Here is a 21,624-nt window from a genome sequence, read left to right on the forward strand (position 1 = left end):
GAGAGATGTCCACTAGAGATATTAAGTTGGCAGTAGGATATACAAGTCTGAAGTTCAAAAGAAAGGTCTAAGATCTAGGCCGAAGACATACATTTGGGAATTACCAGCATATAGATGATACCTAAAGCCAATGGACCGAATGAAATCAGAGGGTAGGGTAGATAGAAAAAGGTAGAGGTAAAGGTCTTATCTCTGGGTCACTCCAACAAAGTCTGGGAAATGAGGAGAACCAGCAAAAAGGACTGAAAGGAACTAGCTCCAATGGTTGGAGGGAAGCTAGGTGAGTTTGATATCCTGGAAACCAAAGGAAAATGTATGTTAATAAGAACTGTATCAGTGCTGCTGGTAGGCCAAGTAAAATGAGGACTGAGAAAGGAATGTTGATGTTAGCAACATGAAAGTCATTGGTAATCCTAAAGAGCAGTTGCAGTGGAGTATGGGGCTAAAGAGAGAACTGGAGAAAAAAAGTTGGAGATACCAAGTGTAGACAACTCTTCAAGTTTTTCTTTAAATGGAAGAGGGAGGGAAACGGAGGAGTAGATGGAGTTGGGTTTAACCAGAGTGTTGGTTTCATGAACTAATTAGGAATTATGTGAGAGGCAAGAGTGTCTAAGTTGGCAGCAGTTAATTATATTGATTGACTGAATTTTAGGCCAGGTCAGTAGAAGAGTCAGGATAGGAAGATGAGGGATGGTGGAAAATTGGTAGAACAAAGGAATGGAAGTTCCTGGTGGGGTTGGAGAACTGTTGGGTTGAAATACTAAAGGAAGTAAGGTGGAGAGATGGGAGGTTATTTTTCCCTTTAGTTGTCAAATGTTTTCAAAATAGAACAATCCTTCTTTTTACCACCATACCAGTTTAAGAAAACATAGAAGATTATCAGCTGTATTTCAGTAGGGGTTATGAAACAATGGTGTTTGAGTTCTACATCCTTCTTCATTTACTGGCTGGAATATTTTTTTAAAGGAAAAATTTCTGTCATCAATTCTTTGGTTACCTCGAGGAAAGTTTTTACAGGAAAAGTGGAATAAATTGATTCTTTCCCTTTTTAGGCTTTCAGGCTATTGAATTGGTTCCTTAGTATTTCCCAGTGAGTTATTATTTTACTGTTATGTATGCATAGATTTTAACATATAATATGGTATGATTCAAACCACTGTGGTTATTTTCTTTGTGAAGCTCAAATTTTCCCATCTTTGGTTATCTCTTTGAGATGGCTTCTAAGTCTTTCCAGCACATCTCCAGAAGTCTTTGGTAGTGTTCTACATTTCTTGGTATGAAAGGTTATTCCAAGATGATTTTGAACACTTCCTGCCCTAAGCATGGAATCAAGCATTTCTTTATGATGCCCTGATTCCTTTTACTGGGAAATGATATTTTGAGACCACAGTTATAGGCTTATTGTTACTGGCATGATCATTGTTTCTAGACATTTTTTTTTCTTGGTGGACAGAGCTAGGAAATATATTCTTTTTATTTAAAAAAAATTTTTTTTAAAGATTTAATTTATTTACTTTAGAGAGGGAGAGAGTGTGTGTGGGGGGGAAGAGTAGAGGGAGAGGGACAAACAGACTCCATGCCGAGCACAGAGCCTGACTCGGGGCTAGATCCCACCACCCTGAGATGATGACCTGAGCTGAAATCGAGTTGGATGCTCAACTGACTGAGCCACCCAGGCACCCCCTTTTTATTTTGTAACTGCTTGATATATTTTATCCATTTAAGGTATACAATTCAATGTTTTTAAAAATATATATATTCACAGGTACACCCATTACCATAATATAAATTTTAGAGCATTTTTGTCCCTACTAAAAGAAATACCCATTAGCAGTCAGTGTCCTGTTCCTCCCCTCATCCCAGTTTAATCAACCACTAATCAGCTTTCTGTCTCTCTAAGTTTGCCTATTCCAGACATGTCATATAAATGAAATCATACAATATGTCATCTTTTGTGACTGGCTTCCTTCACTTGGCATGTTTTCAGTGTTCATAAATTTTGTAGCAGGAAATATAGTAACAGAATGGACTTCATGAGTTCAAAATTGCTATTTCCAATTTTAAAAATGTAGAATTACCTGGTTTTTACTTTGGTTTTATTTTTGTATGTTTTATTTGCTCATCTATCCATCCATGTTTTTATTTCTGTGGTGTTGGTTGTTATTTCTCCTCTCTCATTTGTGATTTTATTTATTTGAGTCCTTCCTCTTTTTTTTCCTCAATAATTCTGGCTTAGAGGTTTATCAATTTATTATTTCCTTCCTTCTGCTGGCTTTAGGCTTCGTGTTGTTCTTTTTCTTGCTCCTTTAGGTGTAAGGTTAGGTTGTTTATTTGAGATTTTTCTTGCTTCTTAAGGTAGGCCTGCATTGCTCTATACTTCCCTCTTAGAACCGCTTTTGCTGCATCCCAAAGGTTTTAAACCATCGTGTTTTCATTTTCATTTGTTTCCATGTATTTTTTTAAATTTCTTCTTTATTTTATTTTATTTTTTTAATTTTATTATTATTTTTTTAATGTTTTTTTATTATATTATGTTAGTCACCATACAGTACATCCCTGGTTGTTGATGTAAATTTCGATGATTCATTAATTGCGTATAACACCCAGTGCACCATGCAATACGTGCCCTCCTTACTACCCATCACCAGCCTATCCCATTCCCCCACCCCCCTCTCCTCTGAAGCCCAGTTTGTTTCTCAGAGTCCATAGTCTGTCATGCTTCATTCCCCCTTCTGATTACCCCCCCTTTCTTTATCCCTTTCTTCTACTACTGATCTTCCTAGTTCTTATGTTCCATAGATGAGAGAAACCATATGATAATTATCTTTCTCTGCTTGACTTAATTTCTTCTTTGATTTCCTGGTTGACCCATTCATGTTGTTTAACCTCCATGTATTTGTGGTCTTTCCAGATTTATTCTTGTGGTCAACTTTTTTTTTTTTTTTAAAGATTTTATTTATTTATTTGACAGAGAGAGACAGCCAGTGAGAGAGGGAACCCAAGCAGGGGGAGTGGGAGAGGAAGAAGCAGGCCCATAGCGGAAGAGCCTGATGTGGGGCTCGATCCCCTAACACCGGGATCATGCCCTGAGCTGAAGGCAGACGCTTAACCGCTGTGCCACCCAGGCGCCCCTCTTGTGGTCAACTTCTAGTTTCATAGCATTGTCAGAAAAGGTCAAGGAGTCTTGTTTATATTGTATTTGTGCCTCTACCATCTTGTTTTTCTCTCTATTATTAGTAACTTTTAAAAATGTTTTAGTGTTACATTTCATTTTTTAATATGAGCAAATATGCTTAATGTGTGTATATTCATGTCATCCCTCTTAGATAAATTTTAGCTTACAATTTCCATGTTATTTTTAAAATCTCACTGTTCTCAGCTCTTCTTAAATTTGAAGATTGGCTTGACAAGTTGAATAAAAAAATGTTTTTTGAATTGTTATTGGAATTATATTTATTTTAGAGGTAATATTGGGAAAAATGTCATCTTTATCATGCTCACTTCTATTTTTAACCATGGTGTTTATTAAGACTACTTTTATGAACATCAATAAATTGAATAAATTTTCTTGATTAGGCTCTTAAACAGCTTTTGCTTGCAATATTCCTAGTTCCCTAGTGTTTTTCTTGCTTTTGTGATTGTGAATAGGTTAGTTAAAATGCCACACAGTTCTCCTACTGTGTTTAATTCACCTCTCCTGTTTATGCATTTACTTGGTTGTAACATTTGGCTCTTTTCCAGAGTAACCGTAAGGTTAATTTTGACAGGTTTTGCCAGCTCTTTCAGTTTCTGGGCAGACATGGAACCCTAGAGTTTCCTACTCTTACGTTTTTCCTGATGTCACTCCTATTCCTTTACTTTTAACCTGTCTGAATGTCTATATTTAAAATGTGTTTCTTGTAGGTGCATATAGTTGGGTCTTGGTATAACTGGCTCCACGCCCAGATTGGAGCCCTACGTGGGGCCTGAACTCACCACCCTGAGATCTAGACCAGTCAGACACTTAACCGACTGAGCCATCTAGGCACCCCAGGTTCTTGGTGTTTTTATCCACTGTAACAATCTCTGTTTTTTCATTGGTGTGTTTAGTCCATTTAGACTTAATGTCATTATTTATATAGTTGGATTAATATCAACAATCTTTGTAACTGTTTTCTGTTTGCTCCATTTGCTATTTTTTTCCCTTCCTTTGACTTCTGTTTTTCACTGAGCATTTTGTATGTTTCCATTTTGCCTACTGTTTTACTGTATCATTTATCCTTTTAAGAAGAAAATTGGTGTTCCTCTAGAGTTTACAATATATATTTTTAACTAATCTGAGTTCACTTTCAAAATGCTATAGTACTTTGGATATAGTGCAGGGAACTTTATAACAGAGTACAGTTGACCCCAACAACATGGGAGTTAGGGGTGTCAAGCCCTGAGCAGTCAAAAATCCACCTAAAATTTTTGACCCCCCAAAAACTTAACTACTAATAGCCTACTATTGACCAGAAGCCTTATTGACAACATAAACTGTTGATTAACACATTTTTTAAAAGTTATCTGTATTATACACTGTATTCTTACAGTAAAGTAAGCTGGAGAAAAGGTTATTAAGAAAATCATGAGGAAGAGAAAATACATTTACAGTACTGTACTGCATTTATTGAAAAAAATCCCTATATAAATAGACCTACACAGTTCAAACCTGTGTTGTTCAAGGATTGACTGTATTCTCAAGTCCACCCTCTCATTCCAATGACACTCCTGTCATCATTTCACTTATGCATGTGCTATAATCACCTAATGATATAAGCACCTAATCACCTAATACAATTATTTCTTTAAATAAACATGATCTTTTATTTTTATTTATTTAAAAGTTTTATTTATTTATTATAGAGAGAGTGCATGAGCAGGGGGAGGGGCACAGGGGGAAGGACAAGCAGACTCCCCGCTGAGTGGGGAGCCTGACATGGAGCTTGATCTCAGGACCCTGAGATCATGACCTGAGCTGAAGTCAGATGCTTAACCAGCTGAGCCACCCAGGCCCCCCAATAAACATTATCTTTTAGATAAATTAAGAATAAAAGAGCCAGAAGATTTTACTTTACCTTCCTTATTCTTTCTCTGATGTGCTGCTTTTCTTTATGTAGGTCCAAGTTTCTGACCTATATCATTTTTTTCTGCCTAAAGAACTTTTAACATATTTTGCAAGGGAGGTCTGCTGGTGATGGAATTCCCTCAGTTTCTATTCATTCGAGAAGGTCTTTATTTCTCCTTCACTTTTTTTTTTTTTTTTTAAAGATTTTATTTATTTATTTGACAGAGAGAGAGACAGCCAGCGAGAGAGGGAACACAGCAGGGGGAGTGGGAGAGGAAGAAGCAGGCCCACAGCAGAGGAGCCTGATGTGGGGCTCGATCCCAGAACGCCGGGATCACGCCCTGAGCTGAAGGCAGACGCTTAACGACTGCGCCACCCAGGCACCCCTCTCCTTCACTTTTTTAAAGAAGTTTTGTTTAAATTCCAGGTAATTAACATACTGTGTAATATTAGTCTCCTTCACTTTTGAAGGATAATTTCCTTGATTAGCGAATTCTAGGTTGGTGGGATTTTCTTTTAACACTTTATGTCAATCCACTCTCGTTTTGTTTATGTGGTTTTTGATGAGAATTCTGCTGTAATTCTTATCCTCGTGGCTCTATTTTTTTTTTAAAGATTTTATTTTATTTATTCGACAGAGATAGAGACAGCCAGCGAGAGAGGGAACACAAGCAGGGGGAGTGGGAGAGGAAGAAGCAGGCTCATAGCAGAGGAGCCTGATTTGGGGCTCGATCCCACAACGCCAGGATCACGCCCTGAGCCAAAGGCAGACACTTAACCGCTGTGCCACCCAGGCTGTCTTTTTCTCTGGCTTCTTTGAACATTTCTCTCTCTCTCTCTTTTTTTTTCTTTTGATTTTCTTTAATTTCAGTATGAAATGCCTGTGTATGGATTTTTGGTATTTACCCTGCTTGGTGTTATTCAGGGTTACTCCCTGAATATAGGAGTGAAATAGATCAGGTAGATGTCTCAGTCAAGGGATAAAGTAGTTCTTAATTTGACTTCTTTAAGGACAAGAAGGAATTGGTCTAGTGAATGATGGAGCTGATCAGTAATCAGATGGTTTCCAGGTAGTGGGAAATGATATACAGTGGCTTTTAAGGGAACAAGTGCTCTTTTTTTGGCTTTTAAAAAAATTTTTTTTAAAATGTGAGTATAATTGACAAGTACTCTCTAATTTTAAAGAAAGACACATAATTATAAATGGCTCATCCTGATGTGATTTAAACATTTGTTGCCAGATTAAGAAGTTGTGGTCCATATATACAATGGAATATTACTCAGCTATCAAAAAGAACGATTTCTCAACATTTGCTGCAACATGGATGGCACTGGAGGAGATAATGCTAAGTGAAATAAGTCGAGCAGAGAAAGACAATTATCATATGGTTTCTCTCATCTATGGAATATAAGAACTAGGAAGATTGGTAGAAGAAGAAAGGGATAAAGAAAGGGGGGTAATCAGAAGGGGGAATGAAGCATGAGAGACTATGGACTCTGAGAAACAAACTGAGGGCTTCAGAGGGAAGGGGGTGGGGGAGTGGGATAGCCTGATGATGGGTAGTAAGGAGGGCATGTATTGCATGTATATGCAACTAATGAATCATCGAACTTTACATCAAAAAAATAAAAAATAAAATAAAAAATTCAAATAAGGAAAAAAAATAAAATAAAATAAACATTTGTTGCCAGATGAAGTAGTAGGACCTGGAATCCACAGACACATGAGAGTAATGGAGAGAAGACTAGGGAAGAGTTGGGGTGGTGATGGAAATAAAATAGTTATCCACCATGGAGCCAAATCCCCAGTGTGTAAGATAGCTCAGGCTATCTAGAGAATTGCTGTGTCAATGTAGCCAGGGGCAAGACTCTCAATGATTTTTGGATATTTGGCAAAATTTGGATTCCAGCAGGCATAGATGGTGATGGTGATGGTGGTGATGGCAATTCCTAAATTGTTATGTATTTTATTTTAACTGTATTAGAGCTCATTTTAGGAGGTAAAAATACACAGTAGTTCAGAAATATAACAAATTGCTATATATCACAGTAAGTTCTTTGTAAAGAGGGAAGAAAAATAACATTTGCAATGAATAGAACATCTAGTCTGAGATGTTATGACAACTGTAGCACAAAGGATGGGAGGGAAGAATTTGGAATGGATTATTATAAATTTCCTGTAGTACAAGTAAAGCAGTGTAGTATATTGTAAAACCTAGGGAAACTACTAACATTTTTTTAAAGAGGTACAAATAATAATTCAGTACAAGAGAAAAAATGGAATAATAAAAAGTACTTGATTAAGCCAAGCCAAAGCAGAAAATGTTGGGACAAAGAAACAACAAATGGAGCAAATAGAAAACAGCTAAGAAGATGATAGATTTTAATGCAACTATACCAATGATTGTGTTAAATATCATTGATCTAAACACACCAGTTAAAAGATAAAGATGTTTAGCAACATTGGATAAGAGTTCTCCTAATTGCTGTTTACAAGAAAACTATTTTAAATATAAAGATTGATGCATTGAGAGGAAATGATAGAAATATATCATAGATATATGAACCAAAAGGAAGGTAGAGTAGCAATTTTAATATTAGACAAGAAGATTTCAAAACAAGGAATATCATCAGGGATGAAAAGAGACGTTATATTATGATAAAGAGGTCAGTTCTCTAAGAAGACATAACAATTCCAAAATGTGGGGCGCCTGGGTGGCACAGCGGTTGAGCGTCTGCCTTCGGCTCAGGGCGTGATCCCGGCATTATGGGATCGAGTCCCACATCAGGCTCCTCCGCTATGAGCCTGCTTCTTCCTCTCCCACTCCCCCTGCTTGTGTTCCCTCTCCCGCTGGCTGTCTCTCTCTCTGTCGAATAAATAAATAAAATCTTTAAAAAAAAAAAAAAAAAAAAAAAAAAAAAAAAAAAAAAAACAATTCCAAAATGTAGGTATAGCTAACAAATGAAGCAAAACCTGATAGAACTGGAAGGAGAAATAGACAAATGCACACTTATAATTGGGGGCTTTCAAGCCCCTTTCTCAGTAATTGATGAAAAAAGGAGGCAAAATGTCAGTAAGGTTATAGAAGACCTGAAAAACATTTATCAGCCAACATTCAGGTGTTTAATGTCAATTTTTTGGTGTTCAGATGTTAATGATCTTTATAGAACACTCCACCCAACAAGAGCAAAATATGTGTCTTCCTCAAGTACACATGAACGTTCACCAAGATAGATCATACTGTGGACCATAAAACAAACTTTAGCAGTTTCAAGGCAATAGAAGTCATTTAAAGTATGTTCTCAGACTATACCAGAATAAAACTAGAAATCAAGAAGAGAAAGATACCTGAGTAATCTTCAAACACTTGGAAATTAAACAACATACTTCTAAATAGCCCATGAGTCAAAGAGGAAATCTCACAGGAAATTAAAAAAATATTTTGAATAAAAATGCAACATACCATAACATGTGGGACAGCTAACTCAGTACTTAGAGGGAAATTCATAGTACTAAAATGCTGTAAGTAATTAGAAAAAGCTCAAATCAGTACTGACTTCCACTTAAGAAACTATGGGAGAAAAGGAGCAAATTAAACCCAAAGCAAATAAAAAGAAATGGATATTAAAGACTAGAAAAAAAGTCTCTTCAATAAGTGTGTTAGATAAATGGGTACTTTTATTGAAAGACACAAACTACCAATATTTACTCAATAAGAAATAACCTGAATCGTTGTATTATTAATTAAATTGAATTTGTTGTTTAAAAACCTATAATACCAAAAGCAAAAGCAACAAAATTAAAAATAAGTGGGACTATATAAAACTAAAAGCTTATGCATAGCAAAGGAAACCAACAAAATGAAAAGGCAATCTACTAAATGGGAAGATATTTGCAAATCACATACCTGATAAGGAGTTAATATCCAAAATATATAAAGAACTCCTAAAACTCAATAGCAAAAAACCCCAAACAATCCAATTTTAAAAATGGACAGAAGATCTGAATAGGCATTTTTCAAAAAAAGACATATATGTGGTCAACAGATACATAAAAAGATAAAGTGATACTCATTGATTAGTGATCTTCAGTGATTAGTGATGTCATCACTAATCATCAGGGAAATGCAAATCAAAGCCACAATGAAGTGTCACCTCAGACCTGTTAGAATGGCTATTATTGAAAAGACAAGGAATAACAAGTGTTGGCAGCGATGGGGAGAAAAGGAAATACTTATGCATTGTTGATTGGAATGTAAATTGGTAGAGCCACTACAGAAAATAGTATGGAGTTTCCTCAATAAATTAAAAGTAGAAATGCCATATGATCCAGCAATACCACTTCTTGGTATTTATCTGAAGAAAACGAAAAAAACAGTAATTCAGAAAAATATATGTACCCCCATGTTCATTGCAGCATTATTTGCAATAGCCAAGATATGGATGCAACCTAAGTGTCCTATTGATGGCTGAATAGGTAAAGAAAAAGTGTGTGTGTGTGTGTGTGTGTGTGTGTGTGTACATACATACAATGGGATATTATTCAGCCATAAGAAAGGATGAAATCTTGCCATTTGTGATAATATGGATGGACCTCGAGGGCATTATGCTAAATGAAATAAGTCAGAGAAAGAGAAGTATTGTATGATTTCACTTATATGTGAAATCTAAAAAAATAAAAAAACAAACACCACCCTAAAATACCAAGCTCGTAGATAAAGAGAACAGACTGGTGGTTGCCAGAGGCAGGGGGTAGGGTAGAGAATGAGAGAAATAGGTGACGGTAGTCAAAAGGTACAAACTTCTGTTATAAGTCCTAGGGGTGTAATGTACAGCATGGTGACTATAGTTAACAATACTGTATTGCATATGTGAAAGTTGCTAAGAGAGTAGATCTTAAAAGTTTTCACACAATAAAAAAATTCTTGTAACGATGTAAGGTCATAGATGTTAACTAGACTTATTTTGGTGATCTTTTCACAATGTACTCAAATATTGAATCATTATATTTTACATCTGAAGCCTATATAATGCAATATGTCAATTATACCTTTTTTTAAAAAAAGATTTTATTTATTTGACAGAGAGAGTGAGTGAGGACAGGTAGGGGGAACAGGAGAGGGAGAAGCAGACTCCCGCTTAGCAGAGTACCTGATGCAAGGCTCGATCCCAGGACCCTTGGGATCATAACCTGAGTCGAAGGCAGATAGACATTCAACCGACTGAGCCACCCAAGCGCCCCTCAGTTACACCTTAGTAAACAAAAAGACTTTCTAAAAAGGAAACTACACACCCAGATAATTTCACAAGTGAAATAGCAAACATCTAAGGAAGAAATCATAACAATCGTATATAAACTTTTCCAGGAAGTAGAAGTGGAACACTTTCAACTCATGTAATGAGACCAGCCTTACTCTGATATCAAAACCAGACAGAGACATTACAAGAAAAGAAAACTGCGGCTAGTATTTCTCATGGACTTAGAAACAAAAATCCTCAACATTGAATTGAAAAATTGAATCTAGCAATATAAAACAGATAATATAACATGTCTAAATGGGTTCATTTTGGGAATACAAGATAATTTTTTTTAAAGATTTATGTATTTTAGAGAGAGAGAGAGCATAAACGGGGAGGGGCGAAGGGAGAGGGAGAGAGAATCCTCAAGCAGACTCCCCACTGAGTGGGCAGCCCAACTTGGGGCTCAATCCCAGGACCCTGAGATCATGACCTGAGCCAGAATCAAGAGTTGGCCATTTAACCAACTGAGGCACCCAGGCATCCCAAGATAAATTTTAAGTTCATTATTTGAAAATTAGTTACTATAATTCACCAGAAGAGACTAAAGAATTGTATGATCATCTTGATAGATGCAGAAGAAGCACTTAACAAAATTCAACATTTATTCTTGAGAAAAATAATTCTCAGCAAATTAAGAGCAGAAGGAAATGTTCTTTACTAAAGGTCATTAAAAAAACCCACCCAAATACTAGAACTTACGTTATACTTAGTGGTGAGATAATGCTTTACCTCTAAGATTGGTAACAAAGTGAAGATGTGCTCCGACACCACTATTATTCACCGCTGTATTGGAAGTCCTAACTAGTGCAATAAAGCAAAAGAAAGACAAAGACATACAAATCAAAGAGGAAGAAATACAGCTGTTTCTATTGCAGACAACACAATTATTTAGATAGAAAACCTTAAAGAATCTACAAAAAAGTTCCTAGACCTCTTAAATGAACTTAGCATGGTTGTAGGATACATAATCAGTATACAAAGTTAAGTCAATTTTATATTCCAGCAGTGAACAATTGGAGTTTAAAATAAAAATTTATTAGCATGCTCCAAAAAAAAAAAAATACTTAAAAGTAAATCTCACAGAATATGTGGAGGCACTATATGCTGAAAATGAATAAAACTGTAATGAAAGAAATAATAAATGGAGAAATATACTATATTTATGGATTGGAAGACTCATGTTTTCATTTCTCTTGAATTTGATCTATAGATTAAATGCAATCTCAGTCACATTCCTAGCAATCTTTTTTTTTTTTTTTTAAGATTTTATTTATGGACAGAGAGACAGGCAGCCAGCAAGAGAGGGAACACAAGCAGGGGGAGTGGGAGAGGAAGAAGCAGGCTCCCAGTGGGGAAGCCTGACGTGGGGCTCGATCCCAGAACACTGGGATCACGTCCTGAGCCGAAGGCAGACGCCTAACGACTGAGCCACCCAGGCGCCCCCTTAGCAATCTTTTTTATAGATGTCAATGAGGATGGAGGTGGAACCCAAAATGGAAGGCAGAATGAGACAAACTTATTTACCTGTACTATACTATTATATAAATATAGGATGTAACTGTGCAGAAGAAACCCTCTTCAAATAAGAGCTGTCATTTCTTTTCATCATTTGTAAGTCCTTAACAAAATATAAAGTCATTTTTGTTGAACATCCTTCCAGTTCACATACTGCTATTAGAAATTCTTTTTTCTTAAGATTTTATTTCTTTATTTGAGAGAGAGACCAAGCAGAGCAGGGGGAGGGGAAAAGGGAGGAGTTGAGGAAGGTGGAGGGGTAGAGGGAGAGAGAATCCTAAGGAGATTCCCTGCTGAGTGGGAGCCTGATGCAGGGCTTGATCCCAGAACTCTGAGATCATGACCTGAGCCTGATGTGGGGCTCAGTCCCAGGACCATGAGATCATGACCTAAGCTGAAGGCAGATGCTTAACCAACTGAGCCACCCAGGAGGCCCATGATGAATTTCATCATAGAATTTCTAATAGCATCAGGGGAATCTGGGTGGCTCAGTTGGCTAAGCATCTGACTTCAGCCCAGGTCATGATCCTGGGGTCCTGGAATCGAGCCCCACCTCAGGCTCTCTGCTCAGTGGGGAGCCAGCTTCTCCCTCTCCCTGTGCCTGCTGCTCTGCCTGCTTGTGTTCTCTATGTCAAATAAATAAATAAAATCTTAAAAAAAGAAATCCATCGTTAGGTGCTTCAAAGAAATTAATAGAATCACTTTTTCCCTACTTTCTGTTTCTTGCCTTGAGAAATTGAATGATTCAAGGAAAGAGGAAAGAGAGTAGGGGGAGTCCTGATTGGTGTCCACTCTTCAGCTAGTTGATGACTTTAATTCACTGTAAGCAATTGCTTTTAATATAATAATTCCTCTTTTAATCTGTGCCCACATAGACCCATGCCCACTACTAGACTGGAACAGTCCTGACAACAGAATGTGCTGGTATGCACACCAGGGCCAAAGGGGCTGCTATGTTCAGGAGATAATATGCAGAAAAAATAAATAAAAATCACAAGTTTTTCCATAACCCTTCTCCCCTAGTAAATACCTTAACTCCTGTTAGCCAGTATCGTGTCACATTGTAACTAAGAGCTGTGAGGGATGCTGGGAAAGTGGGTAACTGGAAAAGGGTAATAGGATTACCTTCACTGACTTAGATCAATCATGAGTCATCTTTGGGAGAAGGTATATTGCCATGTTAAAAAATTAAGGTTTAGTTTTCAAGGAATAAGGTGAGGGCAATGGCTATTGTTGGTAACATTATCTGCCACATATGGCCTTTTGGAATATGCTGGTTCTCTATCCTTAGCAAAGCATCAAATTTTCTTTACAGAATTTTGCACTGTTGTTGCTGGGGAACTACTGAGACACCCATCTTATTCTGCTGTCCTCTTTTAAAGATTGATTATAATGGTTCTAAGAATGTGGGGTTCCCAGGGTCACAGTGCTTATTAGTGGTAGAGAGACTAGAAAGCAAATCTCTTTGCTCCCAAGTCACTGTTCTTTCCCACTATAATTCATCTGTCCTAAAGCTTTTTTAAAAAGATGCTTTAAGAAAAAACTTCAAATGAGTGACAAAAATTAATTACAAGCCAGCAACAACCAAAAAAAAATTTTTACTGAATAAAATAATAGATTAATTGTCCTTAATCAAATTAAAACTGGGATAGGACTGCATTGGGATGGGGGAGGACATCTGTGTTGTTCGTTATACACTGTAATATTGCTTGAATTGATTGCTATGGCATGTGTTTTCTTGATTAAATTTTATTTTGGGGAAAATAATGTGTGAATTTTATTTTAAAAAATGAAGCAGTGCTACTAGACTTGTAATAATACGAGAAACTATACCATGTTTCTGTTTTCTCCATCCCTAATTCCTGTTCCCAAAGAGAAGCACTTTCAGCTCCTAAGTGTGATTTCTTATATTTCTTCAATTTTTCCAAATCACGTTTATCTTATTATTTGACACTTTTCAGATTTATATATATATATATTTTTTACTATGGCATATAAGAATTTAACTCTCTTACCACCACCAGCATCTCTGATACACATCACTCACACAAACTTCTCCTTACTCCTTCCTTGAAATATATTACCATTTTGGTTAAATTCCCATTTAGTTGGTAATGTCTCAGTACGTTAAAATACTTTAGATGTTTTGTCAATTTCATAATTTTTTTGGTTATGTTCTTTCATGAAGCTATATATCTTCCTGTTCCTTGTGAACTGTTTTTTTTTTTTCCTGATACAGAGCTATTGACAAATTCACGGGACATCTCCCACATAGGAAATCTTATTCTTACCCACCTTATGCCTAAGCTACACATGACCATACCAGTCATCCTGATACCTATCAGCACCTCTGGTGTGAATATTCGTGGCCTTTCTGATGGAACCAAGAATCATTTACAGGGTGACCTTTAATCCACCTTGTGGGTACAGGTTTCTGAAACCACGAAGCATGCCTGGTCTAATGGCTTTTCTTCTCTCTTCCAGCTCTGCCTTTTCAAGCCCTGTCTGTTACCAGAAAGAAGAGGAAATGACTGAATCCCAGGTAAATTTTAAGTAGTATATTTGTTCTTTGCTTTATTCTACAGTGTAGTTTAAAAGGATTACAGTAATCCATACAGGAAATTGGAAAATCCTATATAGATAAAGCTTTTTCAGAGGAAATAGAGTTGAAAGATTAAGACCAGGAAAGAGTTAAAGTATGGTAATGCAGAAAGATGTTCATTCAGAGAGATTGAAGTTGGGTTTCAGTTTTCAATTTCATTATTATAGGTGAAACAAACCAGAGCAAAAATTCATTACATAATTTGCATTGTAGATAAGGATTAAAATGAAGTTTTCTTAGGAGAAGTAAGCTTTTCTTTGGCACCTAGATCAATGAATATATTATAGTGTGACCTCTTGTAGTTGACAAACCCAGCTATTTTGGTGGTCTGTTTTGATAAAGGATAAAACAAAGAATATATGTTAAAATAGCCAGCATTGAAAAGAATGCAAATGAAGATGATCAGAAAAAGGGATAAACTATCCCTTTCATGCAGTGGAAGGCCACACAACAATTTAAAAAAAATGGCAGATACTGGTTACTCACAACAATATAGATAAATTTCACAAACACTGGAGTGAGAGAAGCCAGAAACAAAAGATACAGTTCCATTTACATGCAGTTTGAAAGCTGGGAAAACTTAGCATTATCTCCTCCAGAGATAATGCTAAGTGAAATAAGCCAAGCAGAGAAAGACAATTATCATATGGTTTCTCTCATCTATAGAACATAAGAACTAGGAAGATCGGTAGGAGAAGAAAGGGATAAAGAAAGGGGGGTAATCAGAAAGGGGAATGAAGCATGAGAGACTATGGACTCTGGGAAACAAACTGAGGGCTTCAGAGGGGAGGGGGGTGGGGGAATGGGATAGGCTGGTGATGGGTAGTAAGGAGGGCACGTATTGCATGGTGCACTGGGTGTTACACACAACTAATGAATCAGGGAACTTTACATCAAAAACCAGGGATGTACTGTATGGTGACTAACATAATAAAAAAAATTATTATAATAAAAAAAATGAAAGCTGGGAAAACTAATCTCTTGTTATAGAAGTCAGGAAATTAGTTACCCCTAAGAGGATATTAACTGGGAAAGGATATGAGAGACTCTTCTGGAGTGCTGAAAATGTGGTTATTTTGACCTGATTACATAAATATTTAAATGTATAAAAGTGTATCATATTGTGCGCTTAAGATTAGTGCATCTTAGGGGTGCCTGGCTGTTTAGTCAGTAGAGCATGTTACACTTGATCTTGCAGTTGTGAGTTTGAGCCCCACATTGGGTGCAGAGATTACTTAAAATCTTAAAAAAAAAGATTAGTGCATTTTGCCACTTTATTCTATATGTGTCATCCATAATTTTAAAGAATACTAGAATATCTGAAGAAATAGATGAGATATATGTCTCTCAAATGATCCTATTTTTCAGTGGTTATTTGCTATAGACTGGGCCACAGTCTAGTAATTTCTGGTAAATTATTATAATTTTAGTCCACTGAAATGTGAATGGAGAATATATTTTATTTGGTTTACTGATGTGTCTCCAGCCCCTAGAACATTCTATGCCTGGTATACATAGTTTTTGTGAATATTTGTGGTTTTAGTAACTTGAATCCATGGTTCCTTGTTCTTTATTTTACTCTTAAAATAAGTGATATTGGGATGCCTGTGTAGCTCAATCGGTTAAGCATCTGCCTTAGGCTCATGTCATGATCTCAAGATCCGGGGATGGAGTCCTGGATCCGAGCCCTGCATGGGACTTCCTGCTCAGCAGGGAGTCTGCTTCTCCCTCAGCCCCTCCCCCTTGCTCATGCTCTTTCTCTCTCAAATAAATAAAATCTTTAAAAAAAAAAAAAAAGAAGAAATAGATGTCTGCCTCCTCTTCAAGGATAATTCCTTTTCCTCAGAACTTCATCCTTCATACTTCCTTTGGAATCTTTCTCTTTCAGATTTATCCTGCATTCTTAGCTATTAAACATATCTCACTTTACTGCCATTTCACCCTCAGCTCAAAGCTTTCCTATACTGAGATACACCTTTCTTTGTGTCCCTATGTAGCAGCTTCTCTATAGATCCAGTTTTTTTTTTTCAAACTCAGTTAATTTTCAAAGCTAACACACTGTGTAACTTGCAAAAGCAATAGATCAAGAATTAGAACATTACCCTAAAAACCATGAGATTTCTTCTGCACCTTTCCAAGGTCATCACCCCTACCCTAGGGGTAACCACTATTAGGCGGATTATCTCTGCCCAAGTTTGAACCTTATGAATGTATATACTCTGTGTCTGGCTTCTTTTGCCTAATATTATGTTTCTCAGATTCATGTTGAATTATTGTTTGTAGTTGTAGTTTGGTTAATTTCATTGTTTTATATTATTCAATTATGTGAATAAACCACAATTTTATTTATCCATTCTATTATTGATTGCCATTTAGGTAGTTTTTATTTGAGGACAATTACAAATATTGTTGCTATGAACTTTCTTGTAGATGTCTTTTGTTGCACATACGTACACATTCTTTTATATATAAACCAGAAGTAGAATTGCTGAGTTATAGGTCATATACACAGATTACCTTTTATTGATACTGTCAAACAGTTTTCCAAAAGAGTTGTCCAAAATTTCACTTTAAAAGAAAGGAAAAGTCTATGTGTTAATATCAGGTAAAAGTCAAAACAGTAAGCTTTAAACAAAAAGAACAGTACTTTAAAATGAGTGCAATAGATAATAAAGATAAATAGTTTAGGACTGCTTCCTTATCAAATAACCTGCAGCAAATTTACTATAAGGAATACTGAAAATAAGACAATACATATCAGTAGGGAAACTTTCATTGATCTGTCTTAGCTCATGCTAGATGAACTAGACAAAAAAAATGTATCTACCAATAATAATTTGATAGAGCTAATAGATTAAGATAGTTTATAGCCTGGAAACAGTTACTATCCCTTATTTGGATATGAAATAACCTAAAAGCTGACCGTGTATTAGGCATGAATAAAATTCAGTAAGTTTCAAACACAGGAACTATACATGGCGATAATTCTACAATGCAATTAAATATGAAGTTAATAATAAAAGATTCAAAAAGAAAAACATTCACATGGAAATTTTTTAACTAGCATAAGCAAGTTCAACAGGGACATAAAAAGTTATGTTACAGAACATCTTAGAAAATAAAACAATGCACAGAAGAAAACCTACAGGCTGAGAAAATATGTTAATAAACATAAAAGAATGAAAGTAAATGAAGAAAATACACCATTCTAGTAATTAGAAACAAAATGAGAGGGGTGCCTGTGTAGCGCAGTCGTTAAGCTTTTGCCTTCGGCCCAGGGCGTGATCCCGGCGTTATGGGTTCGAGCCCCACATCAGGCTCCTCCGCTATGAGCCTGCTTCTCCCTCTCCCACTCCCCCTGCTTGTGTTCCGTCTCTCGCTGGCTGTCTCTCTCTGTCAAATAAATAAATAAAATCTTAAAAAAAAAAAATGAGAAAATTAAAGAAGGAATTGGTAAGAATAAAGTTCAAGTCAGTGAGTTAGAAAAACATAAAATAGTAGAACTAATAAAGAGCTGCTTCTTCCTCTGCCTCTCTTTTTTTCTTCTTTCTTTATTATTTTAAAATCGAGGAAGAGGGAGGGACAAGTAGAATAAACAGCCACATACCCAGCTCCCCAAATTAGCATATTTTAATATTTTGACATTTTTGCCTCAGGATTTTTTTCAACAAAATAATCGGAATATTACAGATACTTTGTCCCCAGAGACAGTCACTCTCATGCATGTTATCTATATCCATAGAGTTCATGATTTTATATTTTTACCACATAAATTTATATAAATGAACACTACTTAATGTTGCTCTGTGTTTTAGATTTTTAAGTAACTGGGAACCTGATGAACTTATTAGAGTTCTGCAGCTCATCTTTTTTTTCACTGCACATTGTGTTTTCAGACCTATTCACATGAATGTATTTCTGACTTGTCCTTTTCTGTTGTTTTGATTTCCTGTGTCAATCCCACTCTATCTTAATTACCATATCTGTGTTATAATAAATCTTGATCTGATAATGCAAATGAATCCTCCATCTTTTTTCTTCAGCATTGCCTTAGCTACTTGTAGCTATTTATATTTCCTTATAAATTTTAGAATTAGTCAATTTCCACAATTAAAACTGCGATTTTGATATTGAATTATGTTTACAAATATATTATCTGCGAATGAACAGTTTTCTTCATTTTAAATCCTCATGCCCCCTTTTTTTCTTACCTAATTTTGACTATTAAATGTAGTATAATGTTGAATAGATTGTGGTGGTGAGTGATCTTAGTCCCATTCTCAGTCTTAGGGGTATATATTCAGTAATTCATGAGTAAGTACGATAATTTGGTGTATTTGGTGTAGGTATTTTTTTTTTAAAGATTTTATTTATTTATTCGACAGAGATAGAGACAGCCAGCGAGAGAGGGAACACAAGCAGGGGGAGTGGGAGAGGAAGAAGCAGGCTCATAGCGGAGGAGCCTGATGTGGGGCTCGATCCCAGAACACCGGGATCACGCCCTGAGCCGAAGGCAGACGCTTAACCGCTGTGCCACCCAGGCGCCCCTGGTGTAGGTATTTTTGTAAATACTCTTCTAGTTGAAAGAAATTTCCTTTTATTGCTAGTCTGCTAGGAGTGTCATAAATTGGTGTTTTGTCGAATACTTTTTTTGTATATATGATCTTGATCAAAGTTTTCTCCATTTTTCTGTTAATTTGGTCAATTACGAAACTAACCCTCTTAAACTAACCCTGGTGGATGTATACCCACGTAGGGATTTTTTTTTTCCTGAAGAGTTAATACTGTTATTTATAATAAGGTATATTTAACAGACATGAAAACTTTCTTGAAAGCAGATTTTTGTAGGTTGACTTCTGGCATTATAAGGTAGGGCAGAACCAAGATATAAGTGGCTTTGCAAACCTGTTTTATTTAGCAGAGTTCCTATAGGGCCTACCACAGGTGCTCAGTGAATGCTCTTTGGACAGAGATGTCCAAAACTATGAAGATGAATTTTGCCCAATGCCAGTGCTATTCTAGTAGTCAATTTTGTGATTAAAAATTCTTTAGAGAATTTGAACATTGTCTGACTCTCATTTACCTCCTCACATCATACTTCGTATTTTTTGTCCATTAACTTTATTCAGTGATTTCATATGTGTAAGGGTCACAGAATTACTCCTGCTACACTGAGATGTGCATTAAAAATATATTTTATTTAAAAAATATGTTCTGATATCCTTTATGAGTTCTGTTTAGTAGAATGAAAAAAAGCTAGTTTTAAAGCAGTCTGGTTCAAAACTTAGTACATCAGTAAATTGTTTCTTTGAATAATTATTCAGTCATTCAGATTCCACTCTGTACCCCTGTCCTCTGTTAAGGTGGTGTCTGAGGTATGGAAGAAGATCTTTATAGCTTGGGGAGGAAGATGGTCCCTGGTCCTTTCATGAATGTGTGCTGCTGGCTGGTATCCAGTGAATCTGCTTTAGCTGGCTCCTTTTACTTGGCATTCTATAGCTGATAAATTTGTGCTACGTTTCATCTCAGTCATGGTACAAGAGCCTCTCCTTTTCAACTGTCCTCCTTTGGATCTTGCTCCCTCCATAGATTTCTTGAGTCTCTGTCATGTCCTTCAAAGAGTTCCTGGATTCCATATATCCCACAACCTGTGGGGCCCCCTTGTCTTCTACAAGGGCCTTATCCCACCCTACTCAGGATGTATGCTACAATGGGAACCAAAGGCTACTTAAAGTCCTCCCAACTTGACCATGACACTTTGCCCTCCTAACTACTGCCTATCTCACTCCACCTTAATGTGCTGGGGTGTGGGGAGTTCTGAGCACACATTTAACTGCCTATCTCCCTACATCCGTGGTCTTTTCTTTTCTCTCCCAGGCCTCCAAGGGAAGGAGAAGGTTTTCCTCTTCCAATTTACCCTCTGTCTTTTTCAATAGAACTAAAATGGAAAAAGGACACGAGAAATAAGGAAGCCTAATATAGCTACACATATTTGGAGTTTGTGAGTGCCAATATGAAACCTGACATAGTATAAAAGAAGGCCATGGCAGGTCCCAGGATATTGATGATAAAGTGCATCTATTCAGAAGTAAGAAAATTAGCCACTAGAGGAAGAATATCCCATTTTGAGCTTTTCTTGCCATATTATCTGTTTTTCATCTGGAAATAATAGGTTCATTTCTCCAGAACATAGAGCAGAGTGTCTAGGAAAATTAAATTGACAAGCCTACTTTGTACTCTGCATTTGACTTAGTCATTTACTTGAGCTACTCATTTTTTCATAAGGATTTTAATTAATGTTTGCTGTCACTTCCTTTGAGTCTAAGGAACTTCCTTTATTATTTCTGATGAGGCTACCCTGCTAGCAGTGAATTCTCTGTTTTTGTTTATCTGGAAATGTATTTCATATTCCTTTTTTTTTAAAAGATTTTATTTATTTATTAGACAGAGAGAGGCAGTGAGAGCGGGAACACAAGCAGGGGGAGTGGGAGAGGAAGAAGCAGGCTCCCAGCGGAGGAGCCTGATGCGGGGTTCGATCCCAGAATGCCGGGATCACACCCTGAGCCGAAGGCAGACGCTTAGCGACTGAGCCACCCAGGTGCCCCTCATATTCCTTTTCTTAAGGTGAAATTCACAGAATAGAAAATAAATTATTTTAAATTGAATGATTCAGTGGCATTCACTAGTTCCAAAATATTTTCATCACTCTAAAATAAAACCCCAGGCATTAAGCATTTACTCCCCCATTCCATTCCATTTGACAACCACCAATCTGCATTCTGTCTCTATTAAATTGCCTATTCTGTATGATTCATATAAGTAGAATCATAAAATATGTTACCATTTCTGTCTCGCTTATTTACTATAATCATCTTTATTTCTGAAAGATCACTTTGCTAAATATGATTATTAGTTGAGGGACACCTGGGTGGCGTAGTTGGTTAAGCATCTGACTCTTGGTTTTGGCTCTGGTCATGATCTCAGGGTCATGAGATCAAGCCCTGCCTCAGGTTCTTTTTTTTTTTTTTTTTTTTTTTTAAAGATTTTATTTATTTATTTGATAGAGAGAGAGACAGCCAGCAAGAGAGGGAACACAAGCAGGGGGAGTGGGAGAGGAAGA

At 36.5% G+C, this 21,624-nt stretch overlaps 1 protein-coding gene across 3 annotated transcripts in view; it reads left to right on the plus strand.

Moving 5' to 3' along the window:
* The window catches only part of ZNF569 (zinc finger protein 569), a 53,294-nt gene that overhangs the window by 2,477 nt on the left and 29,193 nt on the right, over positions 1–21,624 (plus strand). For all 3 annotated transcript variants that reach the window (XM_026482417.4, XM_026482418.4, XM_057314709.1), the window contains exon 3: positions 14,387–14,444. Coding sequence is in view for 1 of the 3 variants with exons in the window: in XM_026482418.4 (XP_026338203.1) it covers positions 14,387–14,444 (58 nt within the window). In the remaining 2 variants the exon portion in view is untranslated. The remainder of the gene's footprint in view (positions 1–14,386; positions 14,445–21,624) is intronic.

Source organism: Ursus arctos, unplaced genomic scaffold (genome assembly GCF_023065955.2).
Source record: "Ursus arctos isolate Adak ecotype North America unplaced genomic scaffold, UrsArc2.0 scaffold_19, whole genome shotgun sequence".
Lineage (NCBI taxonomy): Eukaryota > Metazoa > Chordata > Mammalia > Carnivora > Ursidae > Ursus > Ursus arctos.